Below are 18,637 nucleotides of genomic sequence, written 5' to 3'. Positions count from 1 at the left end.
AACAACCTGACCCTCTCAGTTCATTATAGACTTAATGGAGGAGGCCAGTTTCAGGTCACCCCATGCACCTTTCCAGGTCCTGTAAACCATTCAGCTCTACCTCATGATCGCACTTCCACAGTCAGCTTTAAGATAACAATATCATCATGGTTGTCTGACCTCTTTCCATTTCCCTGAGAAAAATGATAAAATAATGACTTACCTGTGTATCCATCACCAGATCTGAAGCCTTTTGATAGGGGCACAGAAGACCTGGAGGAGGTCAAATGCCTCCAGAGCTGCAATAGTGTTGGCTTACTATCTTCTTCTGAGTGACCTTCCCAGAAAGCAGAGGTTAGAGTCTGGGAGGTAATTGCTGAGGCCATTAATCCCCAGTGACAGGTTTTTGAGTAGTGGCCAGACCATAGGATGGTATTCAACAGTCGGTGTCTGCATGCTCTCCCTGGGAGGTACTAATGAATCCTGCCACTAAAGGGCTAACGGGTTTCCTACCGGCACTTCTGGGTCTACTTTGTTAGTCTCCAAAGGGAGGTCTACCAGGGCATTGCAGCGCTGCACGTGGCCGAGACTCGTGCTGGGGGACGACACAGGGCCTATGGTTGGGCTCTGCTTTGGAGACCAATTATTAATTGAAATAATCTGCAGTGTTTCCTCGTGGAAGTAGTATTCTTCTATTCAAGTAATAGAGATTTACAGGCTTGTTACTAAAGGTGAAGGGGTAATTAGAGAGGTTCCTCACTGATAGCTGTGGGGCTATGCTTTTGTGGCCATAGGTAGTTCAGCGTGACACAAGCAAAGAAGAGCGCGTGTGGTGGCCAAGTGACAGGACCGTAGCACTTAGAGCATACCAGGTGAACACTCTTGCTCTCGGTGGTGGCTTCTTATCCTCTCTCTCTCTACCTATCTGGCTTTGTCTCAGTCACTTTGGTTTGTACAGAGGTGCTCTATCGTACCAGCTTGGGCAACGAGGGGTGTTTTTGGAAGATCCATCTGGAGCCTCTGTCTTCCCAGACAGCATCTCCTAAAAATTTCAAAATTTATTTCTATTCTTGAAACTCTCCTATGATTTTTGTTTTTATGATCTGTGCCTTTCTCTCCAACTTAGCAGTTATTAATAGGACAGTTATCCGCCATAAAATATTCAGAGCTTTATTCTCTGTACTAAAAATGTCTCCTTTCACTTAAAGCTCTTTTTTTTGCTGGCTTAATTCCATTAACTTTATCAAAGTTTACTTGTGAGTCTGGCTTATTTATTTCTCCTGCTTTCCCTGTCTTTTGAAATGTTTGTTTCATAAATGCACTTTAACCCCTAGAGAGAGGTTTGGGGTTAGAGATATAATCCTTTCCTAAATGACCCTATTTTATCATGGGATTAGAAGCATAGTCCGCTGACTAAAGAGACCCGGACAATATGGGTTGTATTCAAGGTTTCATGTGAATTAGCTCCACACAGTCTAGAGCCAGTCATTTACTTTGTTTTGCTTTGGCTTCACCAAATGTAAAATATGGTTATGGCTGAAAATCAGTATACAAGAGTTAAGTGTTATTATTGGCCAGCAGTATATCAATCTGTAATCTACAGTTTCCTATGAAGGAGGAGGAGGAGGAGGACGTGGTCTCAGTCTTTACTTTGCGTTCATTCCCTTTTGTGAATTCAAGTCAGACTATCAACATCAATTTGACTTTGCTTTCACAGTTTATGCTTAAAGCCGTCCCCTAGCAAACATCTTGCTTTCCAGATACCTTAAGCCTACTGCAAACAAACAAATAATGGAAATTAAATAGTAATGAAGCTGTTGTTAGCTTTGTGTAATAAATTTTATCTACTATTTAAATGGCAATTATTTCCAGAAACTTGGCAATTGTAGCCATACAAATGATGAAATTGATTCCAGTCACAGCCTATCTTTCTTTGGAAAGGAAATACCAGTAGTGTTTGAAAAATGGATTATTAAGAATCTTGGTTCGCTCAAGGTGGCTCATATGTTGTATTTGCTAACACAGCATCTTGCTGGAAGAAAGTAAGTGCAGCTTTTCCCTAGCCCAGATTATTTTCTCCACAAATCTTTGGAGCAGGAAATAAAAAACAGCTAATAGTTGTGGGGCATGTGGAATTAGTTTAAGCAAAGCCGAACCCTGATCCTTCTGACCGCCTCCTCTTTCCTGTGCTGTTTTGTCTATTCCTGCCTCAGAGTATGTCAACAAATTTTCTTTAAGCTCAGAAGGTGGAGGGGGGTGGAAATAGTGATTCTTTCTGTCTCTTTCTGTCTTTTGGGGTTTTGGGGGAGGGGGGGTAGGGGAAGGAGTTAAAACAGATGTGTTTTCAAGAAAAAGTACAAGTTTGTCTTGTAAAATATTTGTAAAGAAAAACAGCCTCAGGACCTGTGAACGTAATCCCAGTTGAGTCCTGGAGATGTCACAAAGGGTGCTGGTTTTGTTACAGTGACATAATTTTTTTCTCACACACCTTAATTATAAATCAAGATAACTTTACAGAGAGGGCAGAATCTGTTAAACAAAACTGAAGAGGCAAAGCGTATACGTATTTGAAAAGCAGAAAAATACCTGTGATTTCTGTATGGCTTATTGTTTGCTTCTGCTGTATGAGAAAACATTATTTTCATGTTTCTCCAGTACTGGAAGTATGTGTTTTACATGAAGGAATAGAGCAGGTATCTCTTTCCTGATGACAGATGAAACACATTGGATATATGCTGCACCTCCTCTGAAGCTGTGTACCTGAAGACAATAATGCTCTCATTGCCAAGGATTCAAGAATGTAATAAATATTAAGGAAATAACTTCACAAATGACTCGGTGTTGCTGTGCAGCACTGGATGTAGTTGATATCGGTGGTTGTGGTTATGGTCATCCTCAAAAAACAAAAATATTTCTTCATGATAGAAATAATTATTAATCTTGACTGAGAACATAAGCTCTTTCACATTGCCTGAGAAACTGGTGGTTTTACTGTCTCTCAAGTGTTTGGTTTTTTAAATTACACTCAATCACTGGAAGCAGTTTTGCCATCTCTGTCTGTCTGTCTGTCTCTCTCATGATTGTTTATTTTCAGACAATCTGTGTTCTGTAGCTAAATACTTTCAACATCTTCACAAGAAATCTTGACAACATAGTTGCAGAACCAGTATCACTGAAGTAACTTCAGATGATTAAATGTTAAATGATGTTTTCCTCATCCAATCTGGTTTATTAAGACAGCAAAAATGACAACAAAATAAGTGAATCAATATACTGTCTGCTAATTAAGCATCAGGAGAAGAAAAGAAAAATGGAATGCAACATTCGCTAATTTCTTAGGTGCTGGACTTCGGAGTCAATTACAGACACTGTTGTATTGTGCGGTTTGTGATGGCAAAATCTTGAACAACTTTTTTTATCAAATATTTTGCTAATCTTGAAATATTTTTCTTTCCATTTCTTATTTTTAGAAAACACTAACCAAATTCAAACTAGATAGGGTAATATGGCATCAATCCATTGAAAATGTTGAACAGAAACTTTTGACTTACATGTAGTCTGGGCAAAAATGAAGAGAAATTGTCTTTTTTTTTTTCCATGGGTATGCTTCATTTTAATTCCATCTAACACAGCATTTTTTGGGGAGTGCTGTTGACTCTGTGTGGATTTGATGCTGCAGCCTGTCTGGTTTTAGACATAGAAAGCTATCAGGGGAAAAAAGAACAGATCATCAGAGTGGGAGGACACCCAGTTGAGGAATGGTCCATGGAGTGCATTGGTGTACCCAGGCAGCACCTTGTTGGGTTCTTCTAGGAGGCAAAGTCTGCTTGAGCTGGCAGAGAGAAGGACAACATTCACTGATGGCAAATCTATCAAAGACCCCAGAAAATGTCTCAACGAGGGTGGTTCCTGCTTTTGAGGGACAAATGGTCACTCTGTTTTTGAAAAAAAGACCACATTTTTAGGGGCACAAAGACTCTTGATAAATTTAACAAAAACGAAATTATGGTTAGACTTTTACGTTACCATATATTGATGGCTTTGTGAATAAAGGTCCAATAGTGTATAGAAACCTGAGTAAGTAAGGAGGTAATTAAATTACTTCCTACAATGACACTCCGCTGCATCTTTCATTTTGTCCATGGCTGGCATTTTATATGCATTTGGAGCCATGGGCTGCACTAATCATATTGTAAAGGCAGTCAGAGTTACAGCTTCCATATATTTCATGCGTAGCAGCACTTGAATATTAGTGAGGAAAAATGAGAGAGAGCGAGCGCATGCTCACCGGTCAAGCAGAAAGGTAGAAGATAGGGGGCACGGGTACGTCTGACAACTTAAACATGTATTTAGTGGCTCCCCTGCCACTGAATGATGCGCACAGGTTTGCCTGGGGCGGAGTAAAAGAAGCACGGAGGATGTGTTGAAGGACTGGAAGAGTGGCTGTGTGTAATAGATGCATAAAACTATGTATAAAATAGTGGTGTGTGATACAAAATGCTAAATATGAGTGTATCTATCTTTCCCAGTCTAAATGAAATGCCTCTGATTGTCCCAGTTAAGCAGAAGAGCAGCACATCTTCATATCATGTCCAGATGACTTTGCTGGGCATTTTCTGTTTCATTCTTGTGGTCTGGGCCAGCGTGGTCTGGAGGAGCAGGGAAGGCGAAAATCCCATGTGGAGCCTCACGAGCCGGAGGGGATCGTGTCTGTCGGAGTGAGGTGTTTCTGGTTTCTCACTCAGTGCCTCCCACAAGGAATCTTTATCTTCCTGGTGCCTACATCAGTGCAAGAACCAGCATTTCGACAAACTGCCCTTATTCCACCTTTTGACTCTTATCACTTAAGAGAGCACAGAACATAGGAGGTTGGCACCTTCAACATGTTTATAAACCAGAGACGTGGCTTACTGAAATATGTATTTAGAAACCAATGCAATGACAAACAAAATTGTGTGGTGCTCAGCTTATATACTAAAACATATTTATTGTCAATATGCACTACTTAAAGGACAAGAAAACACTTTCTGATTGCCAGGTTTTACCAATTACTTTTAGATGAATCTGTTACACATGCACTTTTGAAACTTAACTGATGGGACACTTGGTCCTTGTCCTACAGTCAGAAATTCTTTTATTCAACTACTCCTATTCTTTTCTTTAGGACAGTGAAAAAAAAGGATTTATGAATAGACTTTATGCCATCCAGGAGGTGTGTGTCAGTGTCCAGAATATCCTTGATGAAGTGGCTTCCTTTGGAGAAAGGATCAAAAAGTAAGTGCTGACACAGGTGCTGGATTGCTCTCTGATACCGTTCATATTTTTTCCAAGCTGGGGTACAAAGTGTGAGACCTTTTTTCTTTTCTTTTTTTTTTTTTGTGGGGGACTCCAGTTTTGGATGATCCATTGTTGAAACTCATCTATATTTACTTTGCTTTGTGGAGGCCCTCAGTTAATGAAATTCCTGTCATATTAATTTTGGAATTTAGATATATATTAATTGGGAAAAAAATCAGAACTAGGACTTTGAAGTAAAACAGAAAGAAGATCTTGTTGTGAGGCCTAACAGTAGTTATTTAAAAGTAATAATAAAAAATGCAGCTTTGATAAAGGAAATAGGCAGAGCTGAATAGGGCTTTCAGATTTTAAGGATATACATATGTTCAGTTGCTGGAAACGTTGTATTTATGTGAGTTGACAAAACCTTTCCGCCTAGAGCATATGTAATTTGTAGCACCTAATACATGATATATAAGAATTGCCAACAAATTCAGGCCTTTAGCAAGAGAGCTTCTGAGATTTATTGCAGGAGGTTTGGTGTATTTTTGGCATGGTCAGTGAACAGCAGTGTGAGGTTTGTTATTTGAGATCAGACGGGTTCCACAAAGACATCTTCCAGCCATCGGCTGCGAAGCAGGGACAGGATTGACTTGGCTTTCTGCGCCCCGAAAGCCGAGAGCATCTCATCCTTGCCGGATGAGAAGTTGGGAGCAGTGCCTTCGCAACCGCCTTTCCGCTGCGGGCAGAGGGTGCCGGCAGGGAGATGACCCGGGAGCCACGCCGTGTCAGAAAACCTTCACAAGAGGCTTCGCTGTAAATCTTCCATTGACGCGCGCAGCGCGTCTTAGAGGAGAGTTAAAGCTGTGTGTTCCCGTGTTCTGGGTGTGTTCTAGGAGCGTAAGGCACCTGTCTCATCCACTGCTGGTGCCATCTGCAGTGCATTGGTGTTCCACACCTACGAGACCGTAGCCTGTGCAAGGGGTACAGCCCCAAAATAAGTACTGAATTTTGGAAGTGAATTTTAGGAAACTGATGCATTGGGTGGAGGTCAACCTGCAGGAAACAGGAGGATCATCTATCGTGCTGTTCTGCCTTTTTGTTTTTAAATCTACCAGCAATGGCAAGCATACCAGAATCAGGATGAAGAGGACGTTGCCATTTATGCGTTTAAGAGCAAAGTCCCTAATAGGAAAGCCTGGGAAACATTCCCATGGGGACACTTCCAGACAGGCTATGTTCACAGCAGCAGAGGCAGGAGCAAGCACATTGTATTGCACAAGTTTTCCAGACAAGCAAAATGAGCCTCCCTCTCAAAGAAGTCTTTTATCAAAAGGCTGTTCGTGGAAGTTGTCTTGATGATTAAGTTTTTCTAATTGTGCATTTTGGAAATAGGGTTTGTTCTATTATGTACCAGATGAGAGCAACAGAATTTTCTAAACTGAGTGAGACCGAATCTTCCTATAAATCTTTGTAATTTGTTCCTAAAACTATAATGGGAAACCTGTACTGAATGCTGTGCTAACACAGCACATAAGGAGGTTTGCTAAGTGAGGAGCCAGTGTTCCCACACATGGCGTGTCTGTGATCCGTTGCACAAAGCCGAGTCACAGGAACATGAGCAGACCCTCAACCTTCTGTTCATCCCAAATGCATGCAGAAGAGCGGAAAAGAGCAGGTGTCCCCTGAGGAGAAAGGGAGCGATCCTACACCAAGTGACACTAACATAATGTTCGCTCTGGAGACATGTCAAAATTGCCAGGGAGAAAAGAAGACAAATAAACACAGGAAGCCAGAGCTCATTATGAAAAATATGGCTAGCAATTCAGATAATTGCAATTATTCAGCCAGAGAAGCCAAAATAATGTAATCACACTGATTGGGCATGTAGCTAGTGGTAATACTTTAAAGAGTATCATTAGACTATTTAGAGCCAAAGCCACATTTTCTGTTTGGATAAATGTCATGCAACACCTTTGACATTGTGATACCTTCATGGAATGATCCCGTTGAGCCAAGCTCCCTTTAACCAGTGTTCCCGTGGGACATACATATAAACTGGCCATCTGGCCTTTCTCTCTTCCCTGCACACAGAGGTTGGAGAGCCACAGCACGGCTGTTTTGAGACTCGTTAGCTTTCAGTTCCTCTCGGCCCACACCTCAACCTCTGCAAAACGAGGTGATCAGCAGTTTTTTTATCACCGTGTAGAGTTTAGGACCCTTATTAAGGATGTTTTGATCCGGGGCTTTTTTTGGAAAGCTGATGTCCTGAAACTCTGATGAGATCCCAGAAGTTCTCTTCCTTTTAACCGTAAAGAAATAATTTTTATTTTATTAGATTTTATCTGGAATAACGAAGTTTTTCTTTGCTTTTCCTGCAAGGTACTTTATCTTATGCCACTCCCTCCTTTTTTTGCTCCTTCCATGCTTTTTCTCCTTTTTTTTTTTTGCCACCCAAAGTGTTTTTATTTCCTTCTTTCATCCACTGCTGTTGCATTATCCCTGTCTTCAGGACCGACTGTTCTGTCCCCTCCTTCTCCCTAACCCTCTCCTTCTTAGGTGCGTGGGTGAGTTTCCAGCTTTGCATACCCATACACTTGCCTTTTCCTGAATGTAACCCCCAAGACAGAAGGGTTCCTGTGGGCACAGGGGAAGGCTTGATGTGTGCTTGCTCAGCCTTTAACTGCTTGCTCTGTCCTTACAGTAGAGTAGGGAGGAGATAAAACAGAAAGCCTTAGCAGTACTCTTCTAACTCTTACACCCTGCCTCTGCACTGGCATTGAAGAAAGGAATCTGGGTTGCTTGTGTTGGCACCTCTGGGCAGAAAGGAAATGTGTGTGTTTTGCCCGATGCTGAAATTGAGGGTGGGCACTGATATTTCTGAAGAGCAGAGCAATGCCTCCTCCGGAAGGTGTGCGGAGCTGGGCCAGGGAGAGGTGCCATTCGGCAGGCGAGTGGGTGAAGCCAGGACCTCCTTTCACTTCCACTGGAAGTGGGTCCGAGCCCAAGCTCGCCCTGATGTCCAGCATCCGTGCTGGACATTCGTAGTTTCAGTTTGTTCTCGCTGATGGAAACTGGCACTTCTACCCTGTCCTGCCCATTATTTTTTCTTTTATTGGCTCTGTCGGGTGACCACAGTTCTGACTTTTGTTAATTTTTCTTCTAGTACATTCAACTGGACTGTCCCATTCCTGAGCTGGCTGGCGATTGTTGCCCTCTCTGTGTTCACCATCATCCTGTATTTCGTTCCACTGAGATACATTGTCCTTGTCTGGGGTAAGTAAAGCCTTTTTTAACTGACTGTGCCACTTAGAAAAAACTGTTTTTTAAGGGATGACTTACATTGTCAGTATTTTTCTGTATTTATGGTCATGAAGCTGCCCCATGATGGAAACAGACAGGTTAGTTAAAAATCACAACTGTGTAAAGATTTAGGCCCACCTGCAAAATGCATTTTTCTTGGTTGGCATTCTAGACTTCATCATACTATAAACATGTAGCCATGAGGATTCTTCATATATCAAAGTGTAGCTTTGTCTAGATATTACTCTGATTTATTTTCAGCACTTAGACACAAACAGAGGCATTTCAATCTATATAGTGCATTTAGGACAATATGCCTTTTACTGCAGTACTTTATCTTGTGAAAGCGTATGTAAACATGGCAACAAGAAACCTGTTTAAAGGGTCACCTTTAGTCCGACAGAAAGGTGTATGTGGTATTTGGCTGGTTGATAATAAACAGAAAATTTGGGGGGGGGGGGGTAGGGGAGTGGTTTCGTGATTGATCCAAGCTCTCACTACTTGTCCCTATATTTATTCTTTATACTGATTTTAAACAGCTACTGTTACCACATCTGTTGTAAATAATGCTCCAAGTTTTCATTTGTACATTTTTTGTACATCTTACACCACCAGCAGCTGTACCTTTATTCAGTAGTGCAGACTTGTAAAGAGCACTGTCTCAATTAAATCTGTGTCTAGATTTTCTTTCTGAAGAAAAGAATAACATGCCTTTGTAAAAAATTCTGAACTCAAGAGACAACATAAAATCACTGACCTGACTCCAGAGAATCTATTTGTTATATATCAGTCAGTATTAGTAATATTCTTACAGACTCTTCACAAATATATGTAGCAGAATGTACAAAATGGAGAAGAACCAATATGGAGGATTTGAACAAAAATTTTTTTTATGGAACTGAAAGAAGCAAGCATCTTTTCCTGTCTCAGAATTTCACTTATTCCCCACATAACCTGTGTCACTTGGGTGCAACCCAAACTCTTTGTTCCCAAAATTTCATTCTTCCTAGTGCACACAAGATGGTAGGCCTCTTGTTACTGAAGTTTGAAGTACTTGGTCTATGTCCTTTTTCTGTCGTTTTTCGGGCAGATCTGGCATCTTGTACACTTGCTTTCATACATCCCCTTGATTTCATGCAAGAACCTGAGATTATAATACCCTGCCAAGACCCACAAAACTATACAGGCAGCACTATTGTTTGAAAAACTCCTGAGACGTACCCCTGCGATACCCCGGGAGGGGTCACGCTCCCCTAGAAATGTCTGCGTTTCAGGTAGGGCAGAGCCATGACTCCCACACTGGAGTCCGTGCCTCCCCAACCATGGATGGATAACATAAGCACAAGTTGTTGTAAATGGACCTTGCTCTCTCTCCTTCCATCTCTTCCCTCCCTGCCCCGGAGTTATCCAGTCTACCTAGATCCGACTTCAGGCACCTTTGTTCACTAGAGGTTTCAGCTCCACATTTTCCTCCTCCATTTCAGTGTAGGTGGCTTCTTGTTCAGCGGGTGTCTGGGGGTCCCTTCTTTAGGGACCTATTTCTCTTGCAGTGGGCCGGGACACCAGACAGGTACTGCGTAGCTGCAGCTCCAGCAGTGCAGACCTCCTCGGGGTGAAATGCGTTCTCACAGAACCGTGTCGCGCTTTGTGTAGCTTTGAGCAGCTGTCCCTTCAAAAAATGTAGTATTCCAAACGCATGCCTGTTTTCTCCATTATTGTGTGTTCCTAGCCTCCCCCACGTATATACATTTCTTGATTCCATTCATCCATCCTGCACTTGAAAGCAAATGACCTCTGTTGTCCGACTTCCATCCATAGGAAAGTTTGAGCTGGTCTGTAGCAGCATCTACCCGTTTTGTTCTTTGGGAAGGCAGGGCTTCTTAAATGAAAATTCCTCCATGTTATGGCTGGTCTTCCGTATAGCTGTCTTTCTTCTGTGCATCCATAGGGACTGCTTCTTTCAGCCTGCGCTGGCAAGAAATTCTCAGTTCTTTCCCCCCTGGACATGTTTCTCCCGGTGGAGACTGCTGGTCCTTGAACATGTGGTGTGTTAGCCATGGTGGAGCAGGAACCACCTCTGCACTCTAATCCCATTTGCTAGAGTGCAGAGTCCTGGTAACAGCCGCAGCTGTTTATGTGGAAAAGAGTATAAAGAAAATTATTTTAATGAGAAAATTTTCAAGCTTTTGGAAAAGACGTAATCACCTTGTTGTATTTTACTTCTCCTGTAGTGTCCCATCTCATCTGTTCAGCACTTTGCTTTTCTTGAGCCTCGACCATGATTTATTCACGCATTTGCTTTCGTGGGGTGACTGGTACTTTTCTTTGTCAGATGTGACAAGGTGAGACCATATCAACTCCTGAATTCACCCGTGGGTGGTTCAGTGGCCACGTGCAATCAACAGTGGGGTAGGCCTTGAATTTCTCAGTCACTTGCTGATGCAAAGGATCTTCTTGAACAAAGGTGTTTGAATCTCAGATATTCTTTCTCATCACTCACTGTTCAATCACCAGATAAAGTGATGGCAGCATCTGGCATATCTACACCGCAGAACTGAGAATTCATGCGGTGGGAGGCCATGGGTGTTATCAAGACTGCAGCTTGTGCACCCTGTCCCGAAGCTTTATGTCCTTGCTAAAGCTTTCTGAAAGGCCTGGGCACCAGAAATTTCGTGGAAGATAAACTGTATTATCTTATCTCTGATACAGCCTTGATAAATTACACAGAACAGCACATTTTTAATGCTGTCCCAGCTTTCTCCCACACACGTGAGAGTCGGTGCGGTTCGTACCATTCCTGCCCATGTTTTAGATGTGTGTTCCCAGAGCACACACGCACGAGGTTCTCCTGTGAAAAGTGTATGAATCTGACCCAGTGTGTAATGATAAGAAAATGAGTCTAATTTAAAAGCCTGCTTTCTGCTTAGTTTGGGGAGGATTGGTGCTTCTGAACACTAATTATCAGTAGGCATCATAAGACCATGATGTCTAAGGGAGACGTCGCATCCCTTCTCTGCACTGCCATCAGATCGTCTGTATCTGTCATTCCCGGAGAGAGGTTTGTGTAAACTTATCGTAAAGTCTTCACGTGGTGCAGATTTCACTACTCCCGTGTGCTTCACCATCCTCAGCATTGGAGAGATCTTCCTTGTGTCTAACTGAATGTTCTGTCCTGCAATTAAGCCCAATACTGCTCATCCTCTCCGCCACAGAAGTGGAGTACACTTTATTCCTCTCTTTTTTGCAACTCCACATAATAACCACAGTTTCTATTAGTTTCAAAAAAAAGTGTTGGAGGAATTTGAAAATGTCCCTGGAACTTTTGCATTTTGAAGCAGAGGGAACGACAGCAGCAGATTCTGACTTTTCGAGCATGAGTTTACAGTTCATTTTTTCATTAATTCAGTGCTAATGTCAGGCTTTGAAATGGATCCTAAAATCTTTATTAGAAATTTGCCAATTTTTTTTTTTTTTAAGTTACGATAGTAACATTTGAACTTTCACTTTTGCAGGCATCAATAAATTTACAAAGAAGCTTCGAAGTCCATATGCAATTGATAACAATGAGCTACTTGACTTTCTATCCAGAGTTCCTTCAGATGTGCAAGTGGTGTGTATATTTTTTAAAGTGTCTGTATGGTAGTTAATTTGATACGTGGCATCATGACTTTCTGTTTTTTTTAAACAAGTTTTAAAGCAGTTATTTTGCTTCAACTTCATATTTTTTGGCACGAGGAAATTGCAAACGCAAGCTGGGGATAGTCCATGAACCTTAAGTAGCCTGGTAGAGTGTTTGCAGCGAGGAATTAGCTACTACCTCGGTTGTGCCTTTGAGGATGCTTAGGAGCAATCAGTAAAAAGACAAGTATTTGGGGGATGGTAGCAGGTGCTAGGGTGTGTATTAAACAGCCTGAGGCACCGTGTGAATCTGACTGGGGTCAGGCACTGTGTAGGAAACGCTGGAGCTGAGGCCGTCAGGACATGCAGAGAGGGAATAGGAAGGTCGAATGATGCGAAGAGCTGGACGGACACGGCGTCAGCAGCGGGCGGCTTTGCCCAGTGTCTCGTGACAGCACTCAGAGCACTTCAGCCTTTCCTTTCCCGGGGTGAAAGCTTTTGCTGTGGCCACAGTTCAACTATGCTCATAAACTCCTTTAAAAATAAGCTGGTTATGAATTACAAGCTTTGGTAATGCGGTACACAATCTCTTGAGAAGGTGCAAGCGTTAAGATAATGTCAGGCATATAAATCACCTGCAGTATCACAAAGATTGTATACTTCCCGTATTTCTAGGTAACGGTTTCAGTTCAGAGCTGGTATAAAAGGGAGATACGGGCACACGCCTGAGTCTGATTCCCTCTGTGGTAGGCCTGTGAAAATAAGCAAGCTTTTAAGAAACATTGCAAAGAATATTCATCCAATTCATTAAAGAGTATACTGTTTATTCTCTGTTAGAGCTCATGGAGCAAACAAAAAAAGTAGCCGCCTTAAAGTTTACGTCAGAACGCTGTTTTACTTCCTGGCAGGATTCTCCTAATGCTGTTTTTCCTTCTTAATCTAGATCTGTCATTCTGTTGTTGTTGAATCACAGCTGCAGATCCCATGTAGTTTGCAGGAGGATAGTTTTCTTTTTCTTTCTTTTTTTGCCCTGGGAAAAAAACAGAAATCTTTCTTTTTCTAGCAAGGGCCACCTGACCGGTTTCTTTCTGAACGTTGTGTTTAAACAGGTGCAATACCATGAACTGAAACAAGATCCCAGTCACAGCCCGAGCAAGAGGAAGAAAAACAATCCTGGCTAGCCAGCTTCATGTGTTGAGGAGGCCAACATCTGCTGGGGGAAGATAAAAGAAAAAGCCTACAGCCTAAGCAGCGTTTCCTTTCTCTAAGCTTTTTATTTATTTTGCCTTTTTATCTAATGGGGAGATTTTGTAAATATTGTAAAAAGGCATTTCTCATTGAAGATACATTTCACACTGTAAAGACACATTTGACGAAGGTTTCAAGTAGAGTTTTTGCCGTCTGAAAGCCTTGTTAGAAACAGCGTAACACGTTAAAGGAATCAATCTAAAATGGTAAATATGCACTGCTACTTGATGGTCACAGATACCTGAAATACTCAAATCATGCTGACTAAATCTACAAATGGTGTAAATTTGAATCTGACTCTAAAATTCAGTCAGATTTTATTTGTGAGCATTAATATTTTTATCCAGTAACTCACCATTACGATTTTCTATGTTTTATACATTTCAAGAGAAATACAATGTAGTGGAGCCTACTGCACTTAAGTTTTAGCAGATTTTTTTGAACTCCAGACCCTGATGTTAACTCCTGGTGCAACGTTTTCCTGTGCAGTAGGGCTGCTTATAAGATAATGAGAAACACCAAGTGCAAATCTCTTTCTGGAGCTCCCAAAAGAAGTTCCTGCCGTTTTTATCATTCCATTATAAGACCTAAAAATCTCTCTCTCTCTCAAAATACTGCCAGGTTTGTAACTGATTGCCTATCTGATTTTTCTATATGTACCAGTAATCTTCATTTGTACTACATAGTTTAGTGAATGAAGTTCATAGTTCTGCTGTAATGGAAATACTATCAAAACTAACTCCATATTGCTTTGGGTGTCATGCTATGAACACCTTTTGTGCACATAACTATTTTAATATGGAAATCTTGCAGAAAATGTTTTTGCTTTCAAATCACAAGATCATATTAATGTGCTTTATGATATAACACATTACCTGTTACCAATGTGAAATATAGTGTAGAGGAGAAAATGCAGTTGTGGTAAAACTGATATACCAGTTTTATTTCCTTAGCTAATAATGTAGTCAGTTCTTCTGATACGATTGTGCCCTACTGCATGGAAACTGCATTATTTTATAAATTACATTGAACATAAGATGAGAGACGTTTACATTTCAAATGTCTTAGTGGCCACTGCATAATGAGTACTTGGGGATATATTCTGATAGCTGCATGTAGAATTCCACGCTCAGCTCCCCGCGTAGTGAGCAGAGACTTCATTCCTAAGGGACTACCTGTGCACAGCCCTTAGTCGTAGCTCCCGGTGACATTAAAGGGGATTTTTGCCCAGGGGAGAACGGCAGGACTGCATCCTCGAGAGGAGCTGTTCCTGTGGTCCTCTCTGGGTTACCTCTCATTGGTTGCAATTGCTGATAAAGTTATATTGCACTACTCTAACAATACTTTTTGAAAAGACTATTTAGAAATACTTTGCAAGCAAATGTATATATATTTGTCTAAAGAATTATGTGTTCGGTGCATTGCTCATGAAAGATCATTCTGGATTTGTTTATTTTACAGATACGTTGATAGCCGGTTTCTGATGTGACAGTTATTTTGATCTTTCTGTTTGTATGTTTGAAAGAATGCCAATCAAATGACTGTTCTGCAGAAAGTCTTGGACCTAAATATGCTCTTGTTACATCATGACTTTAAAAGAATTTATTTGCGAAGCTTGTGTAACCACCTTTTCACTGTACGCTGCCCAAAGAGCAACATACTATTGATGAAGTCAGAATCACTGATGAGCCTATTTTGTTTAAAAAAAGCCAAACTTTTGACTTGACAATGTGCAAATGTTTGTTGCCAGTTGTCAGTTTTGCAGAGTTCTTTGATACGCTGCAAGCCTTGTACCTTATTAATGTTGCCCATTGGTCTGCGTGCGATTTCCTGTTGTGTTTTTTTTCTGTACTCAATTTCAAATGTCTACTTTGGTGGTAATGTCTGAGTTAGTTATACACATTTACTGCATTAAACACAGTTTTAAGCATCTCTCTACTAGGTATTAGGAAGCCTCTTTCTTTGAAGTCCTACACTATCATTTTCCCGTGAGTGGTGTGAAGGGCAAGAGAATGCAAATGTCATATTTCTGTGTGCAGGATTTCAGTATTTTAAGCCCCAAAATATATAAGTGGAGGGGGCAGGGGAGAAGGACATCTGTTTGTTGAAAATTGGTGAACCACTTTTAATGCCTCAATCACTCAAAATTGGTCTCACTGGAAATATAGCACACAGAGGCAAGGCTAAGAATGCATGTTGATTAAATATGATTCTCCTGCCACAACAGGACATTTTAAAATCACATTTTAAAATAGTTTGTCAGTGAACGCATTTTCAGCATTTGCAGTTTGTCTACTCTGCTTTGTGTGGGAGGCCTCTGTAGAGAATCAGTCCTGCCTTACGCCGTAAATATTTCAACATATCTTCCATTTCCAGATGGGTTCTGAAGTCAATTTCTAACCTGTTAGATTTGCCGGGTATTATTCCTAAGCAACTTGTCCATTCATAAGCAATCACAAAAGAATAATGCATCTCATAATCATGAAACTCTTTCTGCTCTCAGAAAATAAAATTTACCAACTGTATTTGATTCCAGTGAAAATTAGTAACTTAATTGGGGTCCACACTTACAGTAGGTGTCAGAGCACTCAGGATCCATCGACACTAATTGTCTGAGAGGTTCTAGTTACATTTCTGCTGATAACTCACAGTACAGAACTTACCCTATTTTTACAATTATTTCTCTTTGTAGTAAGGAACAACTAAGTGTTTTTCATATTAGCAATGAGCTTGAATTTGAAGAGCTACTGTACTGTAACAGCATTTTAAACCCAAGTGGAATAAAACCCAAGTTTTTTCTATTGCAATTGAAACAACAGTGGAATAATCAGAAAGTAATTAAGCAGGCTGCGTACAGTGTATCTGCTAATGTGGGCCCTAAGAGCATAGGCTTTTTTATCAACAAGAGGAAGAGCTGCTGGACATACCAGCAAATGTACTAGGTGATGCTGAAGTATTTCATTCTGGGATAGCCCAAGAGCACAAAGCAAAGGAGAGAAAGGAAAAATTATTTCTCTTACCAGCGCTAAATCACATACCTGCCACACACAACGTAATAAAAGCTTTGCAGCTCTCTGCCCGGCAGCCAGGGATCCCTACCTCATGGGAGAGGGGCAGCTTCCACCCGTGCCCCCTTTCCTTGCTCGGCTGCAGGAGTCTTGCTGACAGCCAAACACAAACTTCTTTCCATTTCTGAGCCTGCTTCTCTTTTCAGGGCAACTTTTTTTCTCCCAACTGGGCTAATTTCCAGATTGCTGTGCAGCTGCTTCTATTAAAGACAGCTCGTCTCCCCACCCCACCCCCAAAACTGCTATTGCAAATTTTCAAAAATACCTCCTCCTCCAGAATTTTTCTGAAATCTTGCAAAGGTGAAAAACCAAAACTTTTTCCATCAAACACAGTTGCAATTATAGCTATTTTTCAGTGTGGAACACCGGATTTCTATTGCTTTCTGCCTCATTAAGGTGTAGCGTAAAGGAGTGTATCTTCAGACTCCCAAAGGGGAAATTCAACTACTCCCAGATAAAGTGCAATCTTTAGACATCAACCTAGAAAAATGTGCAACCTTGAACAAAGCATGCTGTTCTCCTCTCTCACTTACAGAACTCGGTGAAATGCAACTGGTTGAAAGGGTCATGCAATTGGTGAATCAGTTCAGGGCGAAGCAGAAGGAATGAGGATGAGGAGCAGCTTGGAGAAGCACATTTAGACCCAGAGAGAGACATTCACAAGGGCTCACCTCGAGGCGGTGCTCTCCCTCTGCACTTGGTAGAGAAAGAAAAGATCCTCCCTACCAGAAGACCAGCGCAGCTGTCCTAAACCACCTTCAGCTCTCCGTATTTCTCCACATATTGGAAATGTGGCGAGCTGCTTCCGTTGGCTAGACTTGGCCTGTCTTGTGAATGCGACACCCCTTCCCTTAAAAGCAGCTTCTCGCTCAGGAAAAGGGAAAAAAAAAAGTCATGTAGCGCAGCTGCTGCCAGCCATGGAAGATGTGAGCAAGTACAGGTCAGGTCATCAGATCAGGAGGTTGGATACTTCTTGCTGCAAGAGGCATTAGAAGTTTTCTGCTTCTTTCGTGTCATAGTAATCAATCAAGAAAGAGAAGGCATGTTTCTCATAAAATAATGATTTTAGATCCTAATTAAAAAAAATCCATACGCTGTCATTGTGCAAAAAATGAAATAAATCTTAACTATCTCTTGTACAGGACATTGTACTTCTGGAAAATTTCTTTTTTCTCTGTAAGACTTTAATGCTCAAAGAAAGTCAGATTTAGCCATACTTCAAACAGGACAAATTCCCCGTCAATGAATCTTGAGTGTCCAACTTAAATTTCTGGACGTTTGAAATTTAGTTCTTTTACCAAAGGGGCGAACAAGAGTATAACTACTTTTTTCTCCTCATCAGCCTTAGTAATAAATGAAATTTAAATGTCAAAAAATTTTTATGGTTCAGGTTGCACAATATAGAAGCCTGAAACCCAGTCATGATTCATATGGTAATACATATTTTCCCCTTTTAATATAATCAAAAGAAACTTAAAACTGCTTTTCTTGCTCAGCTTTTACTTAAATTACAGCAGGTGATTAAAGGAAAGGCTAAAACGTTGATCACTGATACATATTTTGATTAAAAAGAGTGCTAATCAATATTTTCTGGAAATATTTAATGTCAGTACTGCCTGACCTGCTTTACCACTGCCATGAAGACACATTCCTAAAAGTTTACTTTTTGCATAATTCCACATGATCTTTTTCAGGCATGCCACCAAAAAAACCAAAGCCTTTTAGATACACAACTGATGAAGAAAGATCCTCAGTCAAAAGCAGTAAAGGAAGATCAAACATATTGAAAAAACCATGATCAAATGTATAGGGAGTGTTAAGCGCTGGCCAGCTGCACGGGAAGAGAACGAGAGCTGCAACTTGGGAGCTTCCCATCTTTACTTAGTGCATGCCATTGCAACTGCCGCAGGTACCAGAACTTTGAAAATAAAATGAAAATGCCAAACAAATATCTTGTCGTATCACGTCATTGCTAGATATTACTGGAAGAAAGGAGGAAAGTGGTCTAACTGACTTGCAGCGTCGGTAGTTTAACACAGCTGGAACGCTCTCCGGCAGAAGCTCCTCAGTTGACACCGACCCATTTTAATCTGCACCGCGGCTCCCACAGGCTGCTCTGAGCCTCCACCGGCGTCTCACCTAAA

General features: G+C 41.2%; 1 protein-coding gene across 1 annotated transcript in view; it reads left to right on the top strand.

Annotated features, from left to right (window-relative positions):
- MCTP1 (multiple C2 domains, transmembrane 1) overlaps window positions 1–13,358 on the top strand; it is a 176,461-nt gene extending 163,103 nt beyond the window's left edge. Inside the window, exons 16-19 of the mRNA XM_009330317.1 lie at window positions 5,144–5,253; window positions 8,423–8,532; window positions 12,072–12,169; window positions 13,287–13,358. Coding sequence (XP_009328592.1) covers window positions 5,144–5,253; window positions 8,423–8,532; window positions 12,072–12,169; window positions 13,287–13,358 — 390 coding nt within the window. The remainder of the gene's footprint in view (window positions 1–5,143; window positions 5,254–8,422; window positions 8,533–12,071; window positions 12,170–13,286) is intronic.
- Window positions 13,359–18,637: the final 5,279 nt, after the last annotated feature.

Source organism: Pygoscelis adeliae, unplaced genomic scaffold (genome assembly GCF_000699105.1).
Source record: "Pygoscelis adeliae isolate BGI_AS28 unplaced genomic scaffold, ASM69910v1 Scaffold178, whole genome shotgun sequence".
NCBI classification, from domain to species: domain Eukaryota; kingdom Metazoa; phylum Chordata; class Aves; order Sphenisciformes; family Spheniscidae; genus Pygoscelis; species Pygoscelis adeliae.
Note: the sequence above shows the minus strand (reverse complement) of the source record. Positions and strands in the feature narration are given on the sequence as shown.